Below are 22,956 nucleotides of genomic sequence, written 5' to 3' on the forward strand. Positions count from 1 at the left end.
CTTGTTTGGACATTGTTGATGTGATGTACTTGTTTTTTTCTCAGATTGTCGTGGTTGGTTTTTCAATTGTTATTCTTTTATATTGTTCTTGAATTTTTATTTGATAATTCTCGTGCTTGTGTTATTTTTTTTTTTTTAACTCACACTTCCGTGTGGTTTTGGACTGCAGGCGGCACGTCAGCGCGAAAAGCGTACCCGAGTTATCGCCTCAAAGTGAGATGTTGGGTGTTGTTTGGCGTGTTTTAATAATAAATAAAAGATTTTAAAGGAAAACTTCAATCTGGAGCAGAGTCAAATCAAAGTAAGAAAAAGCTGATAAACGTATTTCAAAAACAAAATGAAGCAACAAGAAAAGATGCTGAGGAGTCCCCACCGTCCGTCCGTCCGTCCGTCCTCCAATCCAATCACCGGCCATCGACGTCCATGTCCTCAGTGTTATGCCGTTTCCGCGGCAGGCGGGGCTCCGTCGTGGGGCGCGGAGGAGGATTGTGGGCAAGGGAGCTCCTCACATAGGTCGAAGTAGAAGGTGGAGGAGGCGGCGGCGGCGGCGGCGGGCGAGCTGCGATCCTGCGGAGAAGACAAGAGATGACCATGATGACGACGATGACCATGATGACGATGAGGAGGATGGAGAGACTGACTGAGCCGCTGGAGCATCCTGGTCCACGCTGGGCCACGATGGCGCCGTAGATGGCTTTTATCCAGCTGTGCATTTCCTCCGGACTGTCGGTCTGACACGCGCACACAAACAAGCAGAGAAAGAAAGACAAAAAACACACACACGTCTCAACATACGCACACATGCAAATGTGCGTGTGTATTTATGTCAGGTGTGTTTACCTGCAAGTAGAAGGTCCTGGGGGCGGTGATGACCTCAAAGAGGTTGTCCCTCATCATCAGCTCACTGCACAACACAAACAAAGCATTGGCGACTCCTCATTTGAGTGACCCACTTTCAAGTAGCACAACAAGAAGCCCGAGCGAGCGAGCGAGCGAACCGGCAAGCAAGCGCCTGGACTTGGAGAAAAGAGCGCAAATCAAAAGTTGAAGTCCAGAGCGCCCTCTGCTGGTGCCATCCAAAAGTCAAGACCCAAATTAGACCGCTTCCAAGCCACCCACCACGTGCAGGAGACAATCAATAGTGTGCCTATTTTTACACAAAATCCATTGTAGTGTTAACTCATAACAAATTCACAGGGTTTTTGTTCCCAAGAAAAACGGGATGAGGAAAAAAGGCCAATTTCTTTGCCCCAAGAGGAAGAGAGTTTCAATCACATCGTAATCGTGTCAAATGAACGTTTAACGAAGGACAGCATTATACATCGTGAACGTCAAAGCTTTATGGCTGAAAAAAACGAGTGCATGGAGGCCTTTTAAGTACATAGGAGCTTCGCTTTGAACATTTAGACTTGCCTAACAACTGCGCTCATTTGCAATTATGTTCGCATAATGCTAGCCAACTTTCAAAATGTTATGCTTTGGTTGAACAATTTTGGGTTGAAATTGACAAAGCTGTGTGTTTTGTGTGTCCCTTTGATGGCCCACTTCAAGTGGGGCAGCCTGAAGCAAGCGCACTGGACCTCTCCATCTTGCCTCAAGCTGGAGCGTGACAACCGGCACCAAAGAACACCTTCAAGCGGCTTTTAATGCGCTTAAATCGTCTAGGTAGACTAATACTATATCAACTATATGTGTGTGCGTTTATATAATCGACCACGTGGGTCGATGAAATATGTAGGACGGGAACTCGGGGACCAGCTCTGATACATGCGCACGCACACACATATTCAATTGATCACCTTTGCTTGCACTCTTGAACCTTGACGATGTCCTTGAGGAGGATCACACGCAGCGCCCCCCTGTCCTGTGAACACACACACACGCGCACAGTAGTGGCTTTGGATGAAGGCGACACCAGCTCGGTCAGTCGGTCGGTCGGTCGGTCGGTCGCCCACCAAGTCGGACTTGAAGTAGCTGAGGGCGTTTTGATCCAGCATGAAGTAGCGCCGCTTCCATGTCTTCATCTGATAAACACACACGCGTATGGAAATGACACATCACACTGTCGATGCTAACCGTTGGCATGGCAATGGCGTTTTGCATTGTTTGCTAGCATTAAGCTAAGGGGCCTTTCCTCAGAGCAAAATTCTTTTTGGCTCGTCTCACCACAGCTCCCTGCTTGACGCAGAATCCCGCCTTGATGACGTCCTGGTCCCGGACTTGGCCGGACAGGAAGTAGGGCCCGCCCGAAGCGCCGCGCTCGGCCGCGCTCGGCCCGTCCGCCTGCTCCTGCCGCGCAAACATCCAAACGTCCTCAGTTCATTTGAAAAATATTCCCATCGATGAACTGATTGTGAAAATAAGGAACAAGCATCCAGTATTGCATTAGCCAAATTTAAATCAAAATAAAACATGGGTGTTCTCCCCCCCCCAAAACAAAACAAAAAAAAAAAGATTGCCAACAATTCACACTAGTCACTTTAAGGGGGACATATTGGAAATGGCGCTAATCTGCAAGTTGTTGTTTCCCCCCCAAAAAAAAACATTTATGCGATGCTGCATTTTCCAACAGGTGCCACTAGTTGGCACCAAAGCACTTTGATTGCTTTTGTCTGAGCACATAAGACACAATTGGTAGAACAGAAGACAGGTTGCCCCCCCCCCCCAAAAAAAAGGCAAAGATGTGAATTTGCAAGTGCTGAGCCCACCAAAGTGTGGCCGATGACCGTTGACAGCATATCCAGTTGACTGTTTCCTGTGGACAGCATGTCGCGGATCATTGACGCTGGGTTTTTTTTCTCGTGTTTGTCCAATGTCCTATTTTTTTGGGTGGCGCTTGAATGCACCTCGACCACAAAGTGAAACTGAAAGTCTGTTTTTGCGCCGGCGGTGTGATCAACTGCATTGTCTCAATTGGCCCGTTTTACATAATCTCCTTTGCGTTAAGCGCTGGAGCGCCCATTTGCTTGCCCGTACGGGTGTGATGTCGCGTCAGTTTGTTGGCAAAGCTTCTGGATGAGCCCCACGTTCGTGTTCAATAAGTGACCTCATTGTCGATGCATCACCGTGTAGATGCTTTTCTGACGATTCCTTCTGCTTCACAGTAACTAACTAATGGTTGGCCGGCGGCTGTGTCGAGAGCGATTCCAAGCGCAGCCGCAGACGGTTTGACGGAGCGGTTGGGAAGTGTGGAATTCGAGGCGTGGCTGCTGCGTGTGGAGGCGTGCGTGCGTGCATGCGTGCGTAGGCTGGGGGGGGCACATTCCTTGGTGCGCGCCCGGGCAAGCCCGCCCGGCCTCACCTGAGTGGCCGTGACGATGGGGACGCCGCCGACGATCTCCGTCTTGTAGGAGACCTGCTTCAAGGCTCCCAGCACTTCCTGAGGTGGATCGCCACCCTCGCTGAGCTTCGGCACCTGCGAGCAGCCGGGAAATGTGCCACTTTGGTTTGGAAATGACACCGAATATGGATTTTCAGGGAGGAAACGGAGCAGTCCTTTCTGCAGAGCACTGTTGCGTGCTCAAAGGACTATGTGTTGTTGCTCTTTGTGTGTTCAAGGAGCAGTTGATTGAAGGGTTATATATCCGACGTTGATGCTCATTTCAGTTAGCCTATCTAAGGCATTTCCCATGATGTATTTGCATTAAGATAATAGATTTTTTTTTTGTGTTTGCATGTGGAGAAACACCCCATCGAACAACATCATGGATGCTAATTTCGATTGGCCTGTATTATAAGTTAGCATGAAGATAATAGCTGGAATTCCATGCAAGTAAAAGCACAACAGCGTGGATGCTAATCGTCTTTAACATGTCTGTGGCAGCCATTCACATTATTGGGTTAGCGTTACGCTATTGGAGCTCAGTTGATGGGATTACGCGTGGATAAACACCCCCGCGACAATATGATGAATGCTAATTTCAGTTGGCCCGTCTATGGCGTTTCCCATTATAAGTTAGCTATAAATTAGTAGTCTTTTGTTGGACGCAACACTCTGGACGCTGCATCGTACAAAAAAGTCGCTTCTGTGCTCACCGTTATTTTGGTGGCGTTGTTGAGAACGGCGATCCACTCCACCAAGTCCTGTTGGTCGTTGGCCTGCAGGTAGAACTTGCGCATTCCGGCGTTTAGAACTGCACGGACAAGACAGCGTGAGAGGTGGGAGTGAGTCACATGCGGATCACTTCCACACATTCCCTTTCAGAAATTTTAGTCAAGCGAGTTTCACATCCTAAATGCACTTTTGGAATCTGCAACATCGGACGACTTTTTTTATTTTTTAATAAACACATTATCGCATTAGAACGTAAGAAAGATAATGACATTCAATCCGCACGAATCACTGAGAAACATTGTTTCATTGCTAAAGTTCTTTTGAATTCTCTTCTTACTCTATGGTTGAAGTACATTTTTTTATAGAGTGCTATTTTCCTGATTAAAAAACGCATTACAAAATGTGTAGTTTGGGGGGGGGTTTGAATTCAACTGGTGTCTCAAGGCACAGCTAGAATAGAAATAAAAAACAAGATAGAAGATAGTAAAAAAACAAAACAATGTAATGCGACATAACTGAAGACAACCTTGAACCCACAAGCAGAAAATTGCCAATGGAAAATGGAAAGAAGGAACGATCGACGCATTGTGCGTCGTTTGCGTCCTCATTCATTACGGAAGCTTCTCACCGAAGCAGAACTCCGCCTTTGGCCTCAGTTTGGCGCCGTCGCTCACCTGTGGGCAACAGAAAGAAACAAAACACTAAACAATAAACAAGACAGTTGTGGAAGTGGACTCCGCACACAGGAAGAGGGAAGGCTGCAGACAGGAAGTCCGCCCGGCTTCCTGTTTGTCCTCGGCGTGCGCTCGCTCACCTTGGAGATGTAGGACAGGTTGAGACAGCCGACATGCTGGGCCCCTTCCGGAAGATTCTGAGCGAGGGAATACATGCGGTACAGAGTCATTCTTGAAGTGGGACACACACACGCACACACACACACACACACACATGCACACACGCACGCACCTGCGGATTGTCCATGTACCACACAAGGCTGTCCCGCTGCGCGCCGAGGACAAAGTAACGTCTCAGGAACTTGCCGCTGCCCTCCGCCTCCTCGATGTCCAGGAAGCCGCAGATGCGATTGCGTCGGTCCACGTACGGCATGGCCGCCCGTCGCAGCACAGGTGCGCCGCCGGGCCGCCAATCGCACGTCGCTGACGACGCGCTGGAACTGCAAGGCCAGCGCCGGACAAGGTCCAATCACATCCAAACAGGGAACCGACGCCACGGGAAATGCGTGCGTGTGGTTTCCAGATTCCAGCAACAATTACCGGCTCACCCACAACTTGTTTGATCATGATTAATCCTTCAGAGACTTCTGGGGGATTTAAAATGGTTGAAATGCTCTGATTTGAGCCTCTCAACAGTAACTCTTGTACGTCAAGCCCCATGACAGCAGCAAAATTTGCAGCCTTTTACTTTGGAAAATAACGATCAACATTTTTGCCAATTTTCTGACAGAAACCTGAATGGGAATCAATTCATCTTTGTGTGTTTTCTGCACTGACAATTTGCAATCGTGCTGTTTTTGACCAAATTGATATTTTACCATTGATTCACCGTATAACACAGATTAATTGACTATTGACTATAATCATTAGTTGCGGCCAAGTGTTGTTTGGCCTCACTAGTGAGACAGTTGTTTCGTGTGCTGCGTTGTCCAAGTACTAGTACTAGTACACTCTTTGTCCTCACGCAAAACACAATTCAGTGCATTGATAGAACAACTGTCGTAGTAGTGATGTTTTTTCCACTGCTGCATGACCAATTTTAGTACACTGGTAGAACAACTACTGCAAAAGTGGACTGGTTGACGTGCTAGCAGATGTGCACTAGTAGACTTTTTGTTTCTCTAGTGACATGTAGCGAGTCGTTCCACTAGTTTTGCAGATTTTATAGCAGCACGTCCTACTACTAGTGAAGTGCCAGATGTTACAACTAGTAGCCTTTTAAAAGTTGTACTAGAAATATGCAGTTCGCTGGAGTACAGATTTGTCTCACCAGTAACATGAAAACATTGTCGTCCTGAAATGTCGTGCAGTCGTGGGAAGAAAAAGCTTCTCTGACTGGACTAGACCGTCGTTGCACTAGTGCGCTCAATTGTCTTACTAGTGAGGACAAAAAAAAAGCGTAGTAGGACCCGGAACAAATGCTCAAAGAGCTTTGAAACTTTCCATACCTGCGTTACAGCGTTAGCGTCTTCAAAAAAACGTTGCCCATTTGAGCAAGTATCACACCGAGCTAAACAAAAACAAGAACATTTTCAGAGTCCAGAAAACGTCCGAGATTCGCGGAGTTTTGCTCAGGTCGAATTGACGTCGTCGGTTCGAACTCTCAACAGGTAGCAGGGCAGGCAGCGAGAAAGGCGAACAGGAACCATGGAGATAGGCGCGTTGAGGGCATACGGGCACGGCGACGGCGCTGCCATATTGGATGTGGCTGGGAGTTGAGGCCAGGAGCGCCGTGCAGTCGCGCGCTGCTTGCGTTCCCACTCGAAAACGCCACACCTCACCAGACGTGATAACGACGTCGTTGTTGTTGCGTCAAAGCTACCCTCGCTCACTCCGATTAGACTGGGGATGGCTCGATGATACCTCAAGGAGTATGTTAACACTCAATACTATAGTGACCTCTGCTGTACATCTAAAATCCTTGCAGGTAAACAATTTGAAAATAAGATGGCAAAACTTGCAACCGCAACTTGGCAACTTGGCCCTGCAACTCTATCCAGCGCTGAAGATGCGAACAACGCGATGGCTTCTTGCTCCGGCGCTGCTCGCGCTTGGCGCGTGGGCGGCTTCTAGTGAGCCCTGCACACTCATTAGGCAGTGTTTTTTTTTCAATTGCATTCAAGTTCCATTTGTGGGAAAGTAAATTTGGGAAAATGGAGGGCTTCCAATCAGGGGTCAGCGGGGAATTTATTTCACCATTTCAGTGATAATAAAATACATCGGCGTTTGTGGCGCTTTGAAGGGTTGCCCCGAGCGGAATGCTTTACTGGAAAACATTTCACAAAGCGTCGCCTTCATGTCCTTGAACTTCATCTTTTTGTTCTTAATCTCTTTGTTATTTGACCGGCTGGTGAGTTATGTCACCTGCACAAAAAGATTGGCCTTTGCGGCAGTCTAAAATGGAGAGTTTCGGACAATAAGTCCGAAACAATTAATATTACAATCAATATTTCTCACTCAGTATCAAAACTTGAAAGATGGTAGTCACCGTGCTGATGTAGACCTCCATTCTTTGCTCCTGCTAAACTACTGTTCCGCTCATACAAAGGGCCCCAAAAATCATTTTCTGGTTGAAACAAGTAAGCCAGTATTGGTGGTAGTTGACGTACATAAAGTTGAGTTTTTCTTGAAAAGTGCGCCTTGAATATGCGTTTTTAATGATGTTCAACTTCCTCCTCCCACGTAAATCAACCTTTGGTGCGCATTTTAGCCTCAACCAATCAGAGGGACCAACCAGAGCACGGAAAACTGTCACTCTTTGAGTAGCCAATGTAAAATCGGATTGGTTAAACAAAGAAACAGCCATTTCAACGGCGTGTGTGTGTGCGGTCAAAGCCAAAAGCCAGCACTCTTGTATTTGAAAGGCCTTGGGCAAATTATGTTTCCGCGGCAACACATGGAAGCTGAAATCTGATTGGACAAAAAAATCCTCAACCAGCAAGACGTGTGCTCTGAAGTGAGGACTAAAGACTTGTGGAAAGAAATGATTTGCATTCCACGGAAGTCGATCCGTTTGGGTCATCCGAGAGCCTTCCCGACTGACCGCACGCACACCACAATTTGCAACGGAAAGATGCTATTAGGATCTGTGTTGCAAAGCTTATTGAACGGGAGTGATGGATAGGTGAGCGGGGGACAGAGCGCCAAAGCGCCTGCGGCGGCGATTGAGTCGATTGAGGCGACTCACACCTCCGCCGTGAACCTTCCGCGTTCCGGCATGCTTTCCTTGGACTGCTTCTTTCCACCTTTAGAGTTCTACTGCGAACTTGGCTACGTGCAGTACGGCAATTTCTGCTTTGATGTTGGACCTTTGGATAAACCCTGGTGGGAGTCCCAAAATTACTGCGCCAAAACATGGAAAGGTTACATGGCCAGCTTCCACTCAAGAGAAGAGGTCAACTTCCTGAAAGGTGAGCGTCTTTCACATGGGCAGAGGTGTCTTTCTGTTGGTATTTTCGTAGACGGGCGCAGTTAGAAAGGGGCGTTTGAGCCGTTGCGGGAGTGAACACAGTCGACCTGTTTGCCGGCCAGTGGCACGGGTTCCCCTCATTGCCTTTGAATTCAAAATCAAATTCTTCAAATTCAGAATTGAAGTTCTTCAAACTCGTTTGAAGACACATTTTCATTCTTTGGACCCGGACGACTGGCAGGACTGGCTGCGGAAGTGCGCGTATTTTGACCAGGATGGCTTTCTCTATCTATCAGACTGCACCAGCAGCAAAACCTACATCTGTCAAAAAGATGGACAGTTCATCTCTGCTTACCTTGCACGTCACCTAATGGACCCTTCCCGCTGACGTCAGTTGACCCGCAATGCTTGGTTTCCAGTCGCCGTATTGGACGGCACGCGCGCAAAAGGAAAACTCAAAGAGAAAAGCTCCCGATTAGGCAGGCCGCCCGCATGGCCATTATGATTGACACATTGGAACCAGTCATTTGATGTCGAAAAACTCAAGTTGGTTGGAGGGAAAGAAAAGAAGTAATCATCCTTGTATGTTTTGATGAGAGCCTGTGTAGTTGTTCATTCTTTCCAATGTTAAACTTAACAGTAAAACAATGCTAGCTATGACTATCGTATATCATGCCAATAAAATATACATTAAGTCATGGCAAGTCGGTGTACTTTTTTCCTTCCATTTGTGTGCAGTCATATGGAAGGGACAATTTACGAATGTTGTCCAAGTACTTGAATGGCGCACTGGCTTCGACGTCCAAAGTGGCGAGCATAGAAGCATCCAAGTACTTCCGGTTAACATTGTCAGAATAAGCGTAACGAGTCATTTTGCAGTATTGATCCCGGGTGGAATTGAGCCATGTTTTCATGCCTGAAATTCACATTTCCATAAACATGTTGATGACTGTCGAAGTGGTTCAATCCAAAATGCTTCGTGTCGTATAGGCTTGTTTTATCTCCTAGAGTCTGAAGAGATTTGACGGTATTTCCGGTTTGCTGTCCAACTTGACCTAAGTTGGTCCAATGGCATGGAAGGCTTTGGTCGCCCAAGCCGGAGGAAACAATTGCGTGTGATTTAATTTCCAGCCAGTACAAGAGTGCGGGCCTTCCGAGTTCGACATGACGCCGAACCGCCTTGGCACACTAATTGTGTAGTGCGTGCGGTGTTTGCCATCGAGGACTTTGCCCGCTGCCGGCGTCGGCGTCGGTGTCGCTGACGCTGGCCGGCGGCCTTGTTTATGCTGCGCTTGCCTTCGGATCAGCCAAGCAGGCCTCCGGTCCGGTCCGATGTCAGTTTAACGCCTCCGCAGGTTTGTCCCCATCGGCCCATTATCTCACCAAGTAAGCTCCAAAACACTCCTTTTTTTGTGTGTCATTTTTATTTGTATTTTATTTTATTGTCTTTTACTCCAGCGCCGGGCAGTGTTGTGTGTTTTTCGCGCTGCGGCCCGGAACGACGGGATGGCGTTTATTGTTAGCCGTTAGCTCGCATCACCGCTAATGCTCAAGCGAAGAACTTAGGCGGAGAGAAGAATTGTACATGTTGCCGATTAAAAGCCTCCAAATGCTCGCATCTCTTGTCCCCCCCCCCCCCCCCCAAAAGACAAGTACGAGAGCGAGCGGACGCCGTTTTACTAGCTAGTGGTATGTGGCTAATGTTAGCATTGTTTGGCTCCACCAATATGGGAGTTTCTTTTTTTGTATTTGAGATCACACAATTTTCGCTCTGTAAAAACACGGAAGACGTCTTCCACCATAACCTCTCTATTCGCGGGGCTTAGGGAGCAAAATGGCAACTTGTGCCCGTAAATGCTAATTGGTGCAACAATCGATTTTCAAATAATGGACAACTAATCGTTTACTGCTTTGCAGACCTTGTTTTACTTCCATTAGTCCAAATCCGAGGAAGTTGTGCCTTGCCACAGTAAATTCTCCCCGGTTTGTGTTGACATTCCTGGAAGCAGACTGATTAGCCTTGTTGTGAATGCAAATACGACGGTTCGCAAACATCTGCGTTTACTGTGGAAAACAATGTTCAACATTTTTGCCAATTTTGCGGTATGTTACAATCACAGAACGATTTCCAATCAGCTTATATGTGTGCATTTTCTGCAGTGTCAAGTGGAAATACTGTATTGTCCTATTTTTCAGTGAAGGGATGGCAATCTAGAATGGGTTTTATCCAATTCACTACAAAATAATCAAGATTATATTTAAAAACATGTTGCTGCCCTATTTTTTTTTTTTTTTTTTTTTTTTAAACATTGTTAAGGTTCCACTTTTGGCAGTATCTTTTTCTTCACTCTTGCCACCTCTGGTTTTGTCATTGTTTTTCAACAAGCGCCGTGAAGAATGATACTTTGAACGCATGGTCACGCTTCATCTTCCGATCTTTCTGTTCCCTTAGAAAATATGAGCCAGATGCAACAATGACATCCAGATTTGGTAAAACCTACAGCCGCAAGGGTGGAGAGGGCACGTCCAAGTTTGATGAAGTGCTGTCCACCAAGAGGGGCACCCTGAGCACAAAATGGGGCGATACCACCTACAAGGCCAAGGTGGGCTCCAAACGTGCCGGTGTCCCAAAGGGCTCTTGTTTCCCGGACTCTCACAAGCGAGCCCGACTCGGCGGTGGCGGTTCGGACGACCCGTTCGGCTTCGACAGCGACGAGGAGTCGAAGCCAGTGTCCTCTCGCAGCGGCGGCAGCGGCGGCGGCGGCAAGTCATCTCCTGCCAAGATGGCCTCGGCGGGAGCCCCTCGGGTGGAGAGAGAAGGGCTCACCCCAGACCTCAGGAACTGGTCTCGCTTCCGCGAAGGAGTCCACACCTCAACGCAGGAGATGTCACAGCCGGGTGGGGCGGATCGTAGCGGTCCCTTCTTCAACAGCGGCCTTGCCGGCAAAGGTAATTAGTAGCGCTAACCATTCATGGGTGTTTCACTTTTCCAAAGTTAAAGCAGATGTTTGCAACTGTTTTATTTAGAAAAATCCACTAGATAATCAGCGTTCTTATTGACTTTGTCTTTTTCACGCAGCACCAGTTAAACTCGATAGCTCCTCGCCGACTTGGGAGAAGCAGCACAGCTACGCGTGGTACCAGAACGCCTCGGAGAGCGACCGCAAGCCTTTGGCGCAGACCGCCACCTTGAAGACTTCCGCCAAGGCCGAGTCCACCTACAGCTCCTGGGACGCCCTGATGGGCTTCCGCCCGCCTTCGCCCATCCGGGAGCCACGCGACCCCGCCCCCGCGCTTTCTTGGACTTCGGCGGACGCCGGCGACAAGCTCCCCTCGCCGCCTCGCCTGCAGCTCCCCGCGGAGATCCGGGAGCCGGACGGCGACTTCGGCTTCGAGACGGCCGACGACTGCCGGACGTCGTCGTGTTCGTCTCCGTCGGCGGTCGTGCGGAACTCGAACTGTCGGACGTACCGCAGGCCCGGCAAGCGGAACGCCGCCAAAGCCTCGGACTGCGGGGTCACGGCGTGGGGTCCGTTGTCGTCGGCGTCTGGCGGCGCAGACGCGACACACGGCGGCAGGACGAGGGACTACACCGTGCTGCACCCTTCCTCCGCCTCCATGTGTAACGTCACCAATCAGGCGGGCGGCGTGAAGGAGTTGAGCGGCGAAGCCGCTCCCGCTAGCGATGCGAGTGCCACTAGCTTTAGCGCCGCCGTTGAGCAGCTCGATGGCGTGTGGCAGCGGAAGAGGGCCGAGCAACAGCACAGCAGGTACGGACGGGCCGCAGGTAGAGTGCCTTGGTTTTTGCAGGGATGTTTTTGCTCTTGATTAAATATGTTTGATTATATTTTAAAAAAAAACAACAACAATAATCAATCATACAATTTAAGTAAAGCAATTTTCAAAAGAAACTAGTTTGATGCTAGTTTTGTTTTCCCTAAAATTGGCTAACTAAAATGTATTTATTTACTTATTAGAGAGTACAAAATTAATAAAAGCAATTGTCTGTATCCATTCAACATTTGAAAGAAAATATTGGTTAATTCATTGAAAACAATATAAATGCAATTTTAAAGGCAAACAAAAGTTTGCACACCCTATTTGAATCCATTCAACTCAGGAAAGTGTCCTAAAAAGTCCATTTTGTGACCTGGACGACATACATTTGAAGCATGCGCTTGTGCAAAAGTCTAGAAACAAAAAAAAAAGCGCCCTCGTTTCTCTGCTCTTTAGTCAGAACCAGTCCGCATCCAAGAAAGGAACCAAAACGGACCTGTTCGGATTCGATGAAGTCGACACCTGCCAGGAAAATGACAGCAATGACCACTGCGACGGCTCGTCCAAATACTTAAGCAAATACTTTGGTTTCGACGACATGAGTGACAGCGACGGAGCCGGCGGCAACAGCAACGACGACGACCGCGGGCCGAAAGTGACAACGGGGGTCGCGGGGGCGGCGGTTTCCGGGGCAACGCCACCCGTTGCCGCGGAGGCCTCGCGCGACCAACCCGTCAGGAACTGCCTGGCGCTTGACGGACGCGCCACCGAGCGGAGGACAAACTACTCGCAGCGGCACGGCGGCAGCTCGCGAGCAGGTCAGATCACATTCATCCCCGCTCGCATCCGTGTTTGCGACGATGCCGAGTCCGGCGTCATTGCGTAAACATTGCAAGACGAGTGGCCCCCGCGAGTTCTGTATTTAGAACGCCAGTGCTGTGCGGGCGGCCTCCTGTTGCGCACTTGTGATATTTTCTTCTCCCTTTCTTTCTTTTCACCCGAATTGACGCCGGCACGCCATCAGAGCCAGCCGCTCAGCTCTCGGACGGCGTCCCCGCAGACGTGTTGAGCTTCTCCGAGGACGATCTCAGGGTGGTGGCCGCCGGCCCCAGGAGGCCCCCCCAGGGCAAGCCGGCCGACAAGAACCACGACACCCACCGGAGGATCTTCAGTGCGCAGAAGAAGGTGAGGCGCCCGAAAAGTTGCCTTCCAGCCTCACCGGCTCGGCAGACCAGCAAACATGAAGACCCGTCAAGATGACCGGAACAAAAATGATCACGATTATGGGCGCGACCGCCATAGTGCTGAAAAAAAGGCAGCTTTGTGCCCTGAAAACGTTACAAACCACATCGAGAAAATCAGCAAGCCGTTCTACTCGGCGTTATAAATCTACGGTTGCCATCAACAAGTATTTGAATCATCGTTTAATATGCTGATTATTTTTCAAATGTATCTTGGGGTTGGGGAGTAAATCAAATTTCCATCTCCCAAAAAGGAAGTTATTAGGGGAATTCCGATCAGGGTTTTATGACACCTATACGGATACCAATCGCGTGGTTTATCTGTATATTTAAAAAATATGACCCACAATGCGGGCGATCAGATTTTCTGATTGGCAATAAGGGCTTTGATCAAATGTCACACTGCGCTTTTCCTTTTGGCCGAGCTTACGAAGCGTTCCGCGCGGCCCCCGATTTTCACTCGCACTCTTTGGTCCCTCATGACGAGTGACGTCTGGCACCGACACGCGCAGATGGCAGCCAAAGCAAAGAGAGGACGCTGGCGGGGAGTGCGGCCTTATTTTGGGGGTCACCGATCGCAAATCGAGCTGAGTGGACTTTTGGCTCGGCGTTCGCTGCCGTGCGCGTTGAAATTGCAAATGCTTCCGTTTACCGCCTGTGTGTGTGTTTGCTTTGTTTGCATGTTGCAGTCCCCCACCAAAGCAGTGTACAACGCCCGCCACTGGACGCTGGAGAGCGAAGAGGAGCCCATTCCGTCCTTCATGTGCCGCCGGCTGCCCACTCCGGTAAGACGTCCGCTCACAAGTGCACCTTTTGCGCCCCGCTTTTTCCACCCCGGCCAAATCATCTCCCCCGCCGACCGCAGACGTCGGCAGGAGCGTCGGCCGACGGGCCGTCGGACGTGCGGAAGGACAACGGCGTCTTCAAGGCGCCGCCGCCTCCTCCCAAGGTCACAAAGTGTGTCAACGTCCCCAGCGACCCCGACCAGGACACCGTCACCGCCCTCAAGTGTCGCAAAGAGCACAAGGAGGTACGCACGCTACCGTGCGTGCGCGCGTTTGCATGTTGTGTGTCTTTGCGTACGTGCGGTCGTGCATCTGCGCGCGCGCGCGTCGGACTGAACCGAATACCGACCGGGCCGATATTCGGCATTTTGACGAATATCAGCATCGGCCCTTTTTAAAAATCTGATAACAAATTAAAACTCTGTTGAAATTAAAACAAAGATACCTGAAAGGTTAACATTTCCTGCATTTTGAGGACTTGATTTACTGTAGAAAAGTGTATGGAGCTGTTGTTTAATTTTTCATCGAATGTTCAAATTTGATCACAAAGACATATATTTGCAAACATTTATAATAATAATAATAATAATAATAAAAAATCAACAATGAAAATCTGAAAAATTGTTCAATCAACATATGCCTAAAGACATTTCAACAAAGTTAAGAGTTGCCTTTTTTTGTTTTTTTATCTTTTGATGGCAAAATGAATATCGGCTCCAAATGGGCCTCTTTGGCTCCTAATAATCGGCATTGGCCCTGAATAAAGCCCGTGGTCGTCTATCTGGCGCATGCCCGCGCGGTCACGTTAACGCTTTCCCTCTGGGCCCGCCTCAGCTGTACACGGTGGTGCAGCACGTGAAGCACTTCAACGACGTGGTGGAGTTTGGCGAGAACCAGGAGTTCACCGACGACTTTGAGTACCTGGCCGCCGGTCTGAAGAGCGGCCAGCCGCTCAACACGCGCTGCCTCAGGTAGGGCGAGGACGAGGCACGGCCGGTCGTTTGTCTTTTGCTTCACGCCGCCCGCCCGCCTGTGTGTGTGCGCAGTGTGATCAGTCTGGCGACGCGCTGCGCCATGCCCAGCTTCAGGATGCACCTGAGGGCACGAGGCAAGGTGGCGCAGGTCTTCAAAACGCTCAACGACGCCCCCCAGCACCATGTGAGTCGCTTTTGCTCCATTGAAACAAATCTATTGGCCAGGCGAAGAAGAACATTTGGCTCGGCAAGGTTTTCTTCAAACAAATCAAAACTCGTGTGTCGAGGCAGCTTGCTTGCCCCTGTAGAGTTATTCTGCTTCATTTTTTTCCAAAGAAAACATTCTCCTAAATCGTCAAGTTGTTGCCTATTTGATGAGGAGACTTGCATCGCATCCTATTGGACCGTCTGAAAACATGACATCATTCCAAAAACGTCAACTGTTGAACAGCCCTTGCGCAGACGCTTCATTGAGATATGCCGCACCCTTGTCTCTCAGCTCATCAGTGCGGCACTTATATTCGTCACACGAAGATTAAGGAAGGACCAATTCTATTCTTTGGCTTTTGATTCGGTTGTTTTGTGTTCATTTATTGCTTTGCTTTAGAAATAAAATTGGATTGTATTAGAAGGAATGGGCACATTGACAGTACTGACAAATTCATTCAAATGTGTGTAAAATAACATAAAGGTCATCGCATCATACGCTATCGAACTGAGCCACGCCATATGGAATCGAATGGTAATCTCGCAGAGTCGAACCAAATCTTTCCACTTTCAAATCGAACCGTTCCGCACCTAACGTATCGAAAACCGTATCGAATTGTCTTTTGTGGGGGGGCGCACACCCCTACTGGCTGTTGTTTGCTTTTTCAAAAGATGATGATGTTTGAAATGGGATTTTTAAAAAAAAATTTGTGGGGGTCGGGGGGGGGGGGGCAGAATCTGGCCATGTGCACCGCCTCCCTCATGTACATCCTCAGCCGCGACCGGCTCAACATGGACCTGGACCGCTCCTGCCTGGACCTGATGATCCGGCTGCTGGAGCTGGAGCTGGAGATGGACCAGGACCAGGACCAGGGCGGCGGCGACTCGGCGTCCCAGCTGAGCGCCAGGGAGATCTGCAAGATGAAGGAGAAGATCCGCAAGCTCTGCGACACGGTGCACAACAAGCACCTGGACCTGCAGAACATCACGGTGCCGCTCGCACGCACGCACGCACGCGCATCAGCTCGTGTGGCTTGAGGGTTCCAGTGTGTGACCTTTGACCCCCTGGCCTTTGTTCCCGCAGACGGGACACCTGGCCATGGAGACGCTGCTGTCGCTGACGTCCAAGCGGGCGGGCGACTGGTTCAAGGAGGAGCTGCGGCTCCTGGGAGGCCTGGACCACATCGTGGATAAAGGTTGCACCTTCAGCACTGTCATGTGACTGTGTGCGTGCGTGCGCGCTTACCATGTGTGTGGCCCCACAGTCAAGGAGTGTGTGGGCAACCTGAAAGCGGAGGACGACCAGGACAAGCTGGTGTCATCCTTGTGGGGAGCCGAGAGATGTCTACGCGTGCTGGACAGTGTAAGCCTGGCGGCCATGTTGGCACCTTACGTAACATGGCGCAACCTGAAGGCGCGCGTGTGTGTGTGTGTGTGTGTGTTTAGGTGACGGTGCACAACGCAGAGAATCAGAGCTACTTGATCGCCTACAAAGACTCGTCACTCATTGTGTCCTGCGCCAAGTCAGTAGACAAATACTTGATTGCTCGTGTGCGCGCGTGGCACTTGCGTGTGTCGGTGCGCTTCACGTGCTGGTTGTCGACCGCGTCGTCGGCGCCCGAACGGCACGCGACGAGTCTTGTTTTCTCTGCTCTGGAGAGATTGCCTTCGTATTATCAATCTCCGTTTTGACGCGCGAGTGACGTGACCTTTGGCCCGCAAGATGCGCAGGCCGCCCGAGGATGAGGAGGAGGATGAAGAGTTTGCACGTATCCACAAAGAGCTGCAGTGTCAAGCGAGGCTGATGCCGGCCTGCGTCTGCTCTGCTGGCCCTTCGCGCGCACACACACACACACACGGGCAGTGTTTGCTAATTGTTTCTAACTTGATTTCACCTCGACCTCCTCTGCCCTCATCTTTGTGGTGCTTTCCACATTCACGACATGACCAGCTGCCACTCAACACCTGTCCTGGCGCGCGCACACTTGGGCTGCTCACGAGATTCATTTGGAAAGAATTGAAATTACCATTATTCAAACGATCATTTCTTTTTGGGTACAAAATGACGACGTTCAAAATATAAAGACAAATAAATGTCTTTGACACACCAAGATAATTGAAGTTCCTTTTGGACCAAATGAAATGTATCATATTAGTTATTATAAAATACAAAAAAGGTGCAAATGTGTGATTCCCTTGTGTAAACAAACAGTGTGTTTTGATATAAATGCATATTTAGATTGATACATTGTTCAAGTAAAATCAATTGTAAAAATATTTGATAGCCAAAGCCCTTGTCAGACTCACTTCCAATATTTGTTTTGGGCGCGCCACCAGCCATGTTGAGCTGCTCCGTTGCAATTATGCGACATCATCGATGTAATGGTCATTTTGTCTATCAGCGGTGCGTAGCGTAGCGATGTCGGTTTGCGACGTCCCGTGTGCACGTGACTCAGTATTTGCGGGCGACCAGCTGACCTATCTCCCCCTCCCCCGCCGCCCCCAGGGCACTGCGGCTCTGCGAGGAGATGATCCGCCGCTACAGCAGGGAGGTGGTCGGTGGCGGCGCGCCGCTGGGCGTGGACGGCGTGCTCGCCAAAGCGGTGCAGAACTGCATGAGGGCCACCATTGGCGTTCTCCTCAACTTGACGCACGACAACGGTGGGCGCATGTCTACGAACGAACGCACGCAGAGCGCGGCGGCGGCGGCGGCTTGTAAATGTGCATGTGCGTCCGCAGAGTGGGGCAGCACCAAGACGGGCGAGCAGGACGAGCTGATCGAGACGGCGCTCAACTGCGTTCTCAGAGTTCCGCAGTACTTTCCTCGGGAGAAGAGGTTCGACATCCGCGTCCTGGTGAGCACTGCCTGCGTGTCTGTGAGTGTGTCGTCGAGCGTTTGTCTTTTCAATGTGTGTGTGTGTGTGTTGTAGGGTCTGGGCCTGCTGATCAACCTGGTGGAGTACAGCGCCAGGAACCGCTACTGCCTGATGGAAATGGAGACGGAGGGAGGTCAGGGTCCCTGCGATTCCACCCTGCTCCTCCTCCCCCCGCACCAGCAGGACGTCATCATCGGTCCGCTCAGCGCCGTCGCCGCGCTGGTGCAGGTAGGCGCGCTCGTCCCCGCCGCCGCGAGCGAGCGAGGCAACCGCACCCCACCCCCTGAACCGGGAACCCGCCGCCGTCTGCGTCCGTCCTCAGCTGTTCCTGCAGCGAGAGCGAGCGGCCGTCCAGGCCGAGGCGCGGACCGATGACCTCATCAAGGAGCCGGTCAAGCCGGCGGACAAGAGCGGCGAGTGGCAGGAGACGGGCGGCGAGATCCAGTGGGTGGCCAACGACAACCACTGTGACAACGACGCCAAGGAGAAGGAGGGCGAGCGCGACAAGAAGGAAGAAGACGACGGCGAGCTGGACCTCAACAAAGGTCAGCTGCCGGCTAAAAAGTACAAGATCAAGAAAAAAATGTTAAAAATGACAATATGAAAACAACAAGCGAGAGCATAAAAATTTGCGATAGACCGATAATCGGCCCCGACAATAATCATTTACTGTCGAAAACGATACGGAGCTATTGTTTGTCTTCATGAACTTTTGGAAACACTTTTACAACAAAGATGGTTATTTGCAAACATTGTTTGGAATACGTGTAAAAAAAAAAAAAAAATTCAAAAATCAACACTATGCAAATCTGAAAGTGTTGAATCAACATATGCTTAAAGATGTTTCAACAAAGTTAAGAGTTGACTTTTTGGGTGATTTTTGCCGCCAGTATTCTTTCTGAAAATGAATATCGGCTCCAAATATTGGTCATCGGCCTCCTTGACTACTAGTAATCGGCATTGGCATCGGCCCTGAAAATCGGACTCTCTCGAATGAAAATACATTGTAAAAACTACAATGTCAAGATTGAGTGCTTCGCTTGGTAAAAAACCATTCGGCCTGAAAAATACACCTCAGTTTCACTTTTCTACGTGTGTGTGCGCGTCTTCAGCTCTGCAGCACGCGGGCAAGCACATGGAGGACAGCATCGTGGCGTCGTACACGGCTCTGCTGCTGGGTTGCCTCTGCCAAGGAAGCCCCGTGAGTGGCGCGCGTCTACCTTGCCGACGCTAACGCTAATGCTAACGCTGCGCCCTGCCGTCTCTGTGTGTCAGATGAATGTGACTACTGTGCGAGAGAACTTGCCTCAGGGGGATTTCTCCATCATGACGGAGATGCTCAAGAAGTTCCTCAACTTCATGAACCTCACAGTGAGTCACATGGACGCCCCCGCCCCATCCCGCCCCCGCCGCCCTCTGTGTGCGCTAACGTGTCATTGTGACGTGCCTGCGTGTGACTCTTTGCTCTGCTCTCGGTCCCTGCAGTGTGACGTCGGCACCGCGGGACAGAAGTCCATCGCCAGAGTCATCGACTATCTGGAGCACTGCTAAGCGCGCGCGCGCGCGCACACACACACACGGTCCACCTCCAGTCAGTATTTTCACTCCTCTGCCGTACCCCCAAATCCCGTGTCTTTTTTTTTTTTTTTTTGCAAGCCACTGATGTTGACTGGTCACCTCACACCTCCTCCTTCCTTTAATTTGAGGTTTGACGTGCACGTGTGGGGAAGGTGCTTTGAGAAGAGTCCAAAAGGTTTCGTCCGGGTTTGTTGTCTCTTTCGCCCACGCGTGTCGTCCGCGTTCCGCTTGGCCTTTTTCTTGTCACCGGGAACGTCCCCCACCTTCCCCCAGTTTCGCCCTTTACCGAGTGCGTTCCAAGCACCTCTTGTGAAACCACTTGAGCATGTTTTTTTTTTTTTTTTTTCCTTTTCCTTTTCTAATTTCTTCACACTCGGAGCGAGTCGTGTCGCACGCTTGACAAGTTGAACGCGGCAGCGTTCCCCCAAACAAACAGTCCTTCAGATGGCGGGATGCCCCATAAACTCTGTTCACATTGTCACATGTTGTGTCGATAGCATCAGGAGGGTTTCTTCATTTGAAAAATTCCACTCGACTCATCTCACGCACACGCACACAAACGTTTACAAGAGCTTTATTGAGGAGCGTAGAGGATGTTTGTGTACATAGTTTGTACATAGGTTGGCAGAGGAGCAGTGCATGATGGGAAGCGGGTGGGTTGGGCCGAGCGGGGGGAGGCCTGGACTACTTTTTTTTACAGCCTTTTTGTTTTGTTTGTGTTTCTCCTCCTGCGTGTTGAAAGCTTCTTAACAGGGCGACGGAGTTTGTACCGGTCTTTGCTTACGTGTACATACTTTGAGAAGAATAAAAATTGTTACTTTCCGTACCTCCTGCTGCTTTCCTTTTTGCACAGCGCTGGGCAAGATCTCCACACTCTCGCTAAAATTGCTTGCAAGTCAGTCGCATTTTGATCCACATCATTCCTAGTTAGAAATAATAACCCACCGATTATTAAGTAAAAGCTTATTAAACGTACCGTGTTCTCTTGACCGAAAAATGTGCCGTTCTGAAACCAAGCAGCTAACTTCAGTTGAGTTGTATGGCAAGCACGTTTTTGCCACATCCTTAAATGGTTTTAGCCCCCCCCCAAATCCCCTGCCACACATTTTTGACTTTTTTCATCAAGCACTTTATTGTAAAACGTAATGACAAAAACATGGTAGAGAGCATTAAAGAGGTAAATCATGCACTGTTGTGCCTTTAAAGGGCGTGGCCTGGCAGGAGCTGCGGTCACTTATTCACAGTTAGTGTTTTAGAAAAAAAAAAAAAAAGAGTGTTCTTGTTTTGGTTTTGTGTGTTTGTTTGTCCGGCATTATTGGTGATTGCGGCTCTCCTTGCCCACATGCCAGGGCATTACAGCAAATGGAAGTAAATCCAATTTTGGCTTGGGATACAAATCCATAAAAAAAAAAATCAACCCAACATTGACTTGTAAGTTGCGGCACTTGTAGCTGAAAAATGATGAAGCGATAAATTATGTCAAGGATCTCCACAGCAAAGCTCCGATTTCTGTCGTCCTCCATGAAAGCTGACTGATCATCTTTGTCTTGTCTCAAACTAAGACTTTTGCAAACGTTTGCTTTCATTTTGGAAAACAATCATCAACGTTTCGCCAGGTTTCTGACGCATGTTCAAGAACCAAATCGGGGACTGAATCATAATTAATTTGATGTCCTGTTTGACCAATTATTAAAATAATCATTCGTTGCAGCACCTTTGTATTTCAAGGCAACACTGTGTGTTGGCAATTAGCCACTTACTGAATCAGATTCATGAATAAATGCATTTTAATACTTCAGGCGTGTCGAAATAGCGTAAATGCCAGTTTTAGGAAGTGCGCACTGCATGGTAACCTGCAAGCGGGTCTCACGAAGACCAACAACTCCCAAAGGTTGTGACAAAGAAATAGAGCAGCAGGAACACAAGCGTCCAAGTCACTTTGGGCTTGGCGGCGTGTGTGTGCGCTCCTCGCACAATTTGGCGGCCGCTCGTCTGGGCCCCTCGGGCTCCCCGTCGCCCACCACCCCATCGTCTTCGTCTTCGTCCTCGCCCTCGCCCTCGCCCTCGCCCTCGCCCTCGCCCTCGCCCTCGTCCTCGCCCTCGCCCTCGTCCTCGTCCTCGCCCTCGCCCTCGTCCTCGTCCTCGTCCTCGTCCGGCGCGCCGCGCAGCAGCTCGCTGAGCGTGGCGATGTAGATCTGCGCCATCTGGAGCGTCTCGGACTTGGACAGCTTCTTGTCGCTCTGCAGCTGCGGGATGACGCTGCGCAGCCGGTCGAAGGCCACGTTGAGGCCGAGCATGCGCCGCCTCTCGCGGGCGTTGGCGGCCAGGCGCCTGCGCCTCTGGGCGCGCTCCGCGGGGCGCGCGTCCGGCGGCGGGTCGCGTCCGAGCAGCGCGTCCGCGCCCGCGCCCGCGCCCGCGCCCGCGCCCGCGCCGGGGCCGAGCCGGAGCTGCACGATGGCGCACGGAGCCCAGACGGGGCGGCCCGGCTCGTCGTGGGCCTTGGCGCGCACGCAGCCCGGGCGCTGGGCCGCGTGGAACTCGGAGATGAAAGGCGTGAAGAGGCTTCTGCGCGGACGCATCGTCAACTTTCTCTGCTCTCTCCGTGGCCACGGCGGTGTACGTGTGACAAGCTGGTGCCTGCCCGCCTCATTTATGCGCCCGCGTGGTGGGCTTGCGCTTGCGCGTGCCCGTGCGGGTCCGCGCGTGCGGGTCCAGCAGCTGAAGGGCGGCCGCTCGCCAGGAAGTCCATTCGCGCAGTTTGGAGAGTTCATCAAAAGGGGATTAGACGCGCGCGAGTGCGCATGCACGCGCAGCCTTGGAAAGCAACCAAATGAAGCGATGACGTTCAAGCGTCACGTGACGTCAGGTCTTTTCCGATCATACGCGCAACATCCCCCCCACCCCCTTTCTGCCCCAATACTTTTGTCACATTTTCATCGTGTAGATGTCCCAACACCTTTGACCGCGCCACAACCTGGCGACGTCCGAATAAACTCCACATTGTCTTCAATGTTTGCGTCCCAATACTTTTGTCACAACTGCATATTCCTCACTTTTCACATGCTTTATATTTACCGATGCTTTCGTTCACTTCCCTTTTGCTGTTCCAATGCTTTTGCCTTTACTACACTTTTTTTTTCACTCTTGCCGTCCACCACAGTTTCGTTCTGGACGTGTCCCAATACTTTTGTCCTGCATTTCTCTCACTTTTCAACTTTTGGAGGTGTCCCAATTCTTTTGTTCGTCCGCCACATTTTCACTTCATGCTTGTTGTCGTCACAGCAAAGGTATTGGGACACCAACAGAATGGAAATAATGTGG

General features: G+C 50.3%; 3 protein-coding genes across 8 annotated transcripts; 1 reads left to right on the forward strand and 2 right to left on the reverse strand.

The window, feature by feature from the left end:
• Nucleotides 1-226: 226 nt before the first annotated feature.
• On the reverse strand, nt 227-7,510 carry LOC147128716 (pleckstrin homology domain-containing family A member 1-like). Of its 6 annotated transcripts, none has more exons than XM_086017053.1 (12): nt 7,277-7,505; nt 5,021-5,228; nt 4,869-4,925; nt 4,683-4,755; nt 4,036-4,133; nt 3,302-3,415; nt 2,167-2,289; nt 1,956-2,024; nt 1,800-1,864; nt 841-904; nt 642-731; nt 227-567 (listed from the first exon to the last, which is right to left on the reverse strand). In XM_086017053.1, exons 2-12 carry the CDS (start codon nt 5,159-5,161, stop codon nt 436-438), a joined length of 1,026 nt encoding a protein of 341 aa, XP_085873179.1. In that variant the 5' UTR covers nt 5,162-5,228; nt 7,277-7,505; the 3' UTR covers nt 227-435. The 6 variants fall into 6 exon arrangements, with proteins under 6 accessions (XP_085873179.1, XP_085873178.1, XP_085873174.1 ...); XM_086017052.1 differs by lacking the exon at nt 7,277-7,505 and adding an exon at nt 6,237-7,251; XM_086017048.1 differs by lacking the exon at nt 7,277-7,505 and adding an exon at nt 6,059-6,219.
• An 83-nt stretch (nt 7,511-7,593) lies between these two features.
• Nucleotides 7,594-20,461, forward strand: LOC147128717 (wings apart-like protein homolog). Its single transcript, XM_086017038.1, has 20 exons — nt 7,594-8,198; nt 10,650-11,146; nt 11,277-11,967; nt 12,431-12,792; nt 12,999-13,159; nt 13,905-14,000; nt 14,081-14,245; nt 14,835-14,971; nt 15,047-15,158; nt 15,917-16,171; nt 16,266-16,377; nt 16,447-16,544; nt 16,628-16,704; nt 17,688-17,842; nt 17,921-18,036; nt 18,112-18,285; nt 18,380-18,602; nt 19,170-19,258; nt 19,333-19,428; nt 19,543-20,461. The coding sequence occupies exons 1-20, from the start codon at nt 8,143-8,145 to the stop codon at nt 19,606-19,608; spliced, it is 3,738 nt and encodes a 1,245-aa protein (XP_085873164.1). The 5' UTR covers nt 7,594-8,142; the 3' UTR covers nt 19,609-20,461.
• Nucleotides 20,462-20,735: 274 nt separating this feature from the next.
• On the reverse strand, nt 20,736-22,336 carry atoh1c (atonal bHLH transcription factor 1c). The gene has a single exon (XM_086017054.1). It carries the CDS (start codon nt 22,212-22,214, stop codon nt 21,570-21,572), a length of 645 nt encoding a protein of 214 aa, XP_085873180.1. The 5' UTR covers nt 22,215-22,336; the 3' UTR covers nt 20,736-21,569.
• Between the last annotated feature and the right edge of the window lie 620 nt (nt 22,337-22,956).

Source organism: Filicampus tigris, chromosome 19 (assembly GCF_054856515.1).
Source record: "Filicampus tigris isolate MCC_2025a chromosome 19, RoL_Ftig_1.0, whole genome shotgun sequence".
NCBI lineage: Eukaryota > Metazoa > Chordata > Actinopteri > Syngnathiformes > Syngnathidae > Filicampus > Filicampus tigris.

Bases quoted from the DNA above. Each gene is read 5' to 3' on its own strand.
- atoh1c (XM_086017054.1), bottom strand. From the start codon at position 22,214: ATGCGTCCGCGCAGAAGCCTCTTCACGCCTTTCATCTCCGAGTTCCAC.
- LOC147128716 (XM_086017048.1), bottom strand. The intron at 1,865-1,955 runs GTGGGCGACCGA...GTGTGTTCACAG, and splicing joins GCTACTTCAAGTCCGACTTG to GACAGGGGGGCGCTGCGTGT. The intron at 732-840 runs GTAAACACACCT...TGCGCGTGTCAG, and splicing joins CCAGGACCTTCTACTTGCAG to ACCGACAGTCCGGAGGAAAT.
- LOC147128717 (XM_086017038.1), top strand. From the start codon at position 8,143: ATGGAAAGGTTACATGGCCAGCTTCCACTCAAGAGAAGAGGTCAACTT. The intron at 11,968-12,430 runs GTACGGACGGGC...TCTGCTCTTTAG, and splicing joins GCCGAGCAACAGCACAGCAG to TCAGAACCAGTCCGCATCCA. The intron at 19,429-19,542 runs GTGAGTCACATG...CGGTCCCTGCAG, and splicing joins TCAACTTCATGAACCTCACA to TGTGACGTCGGCACCGCGGG.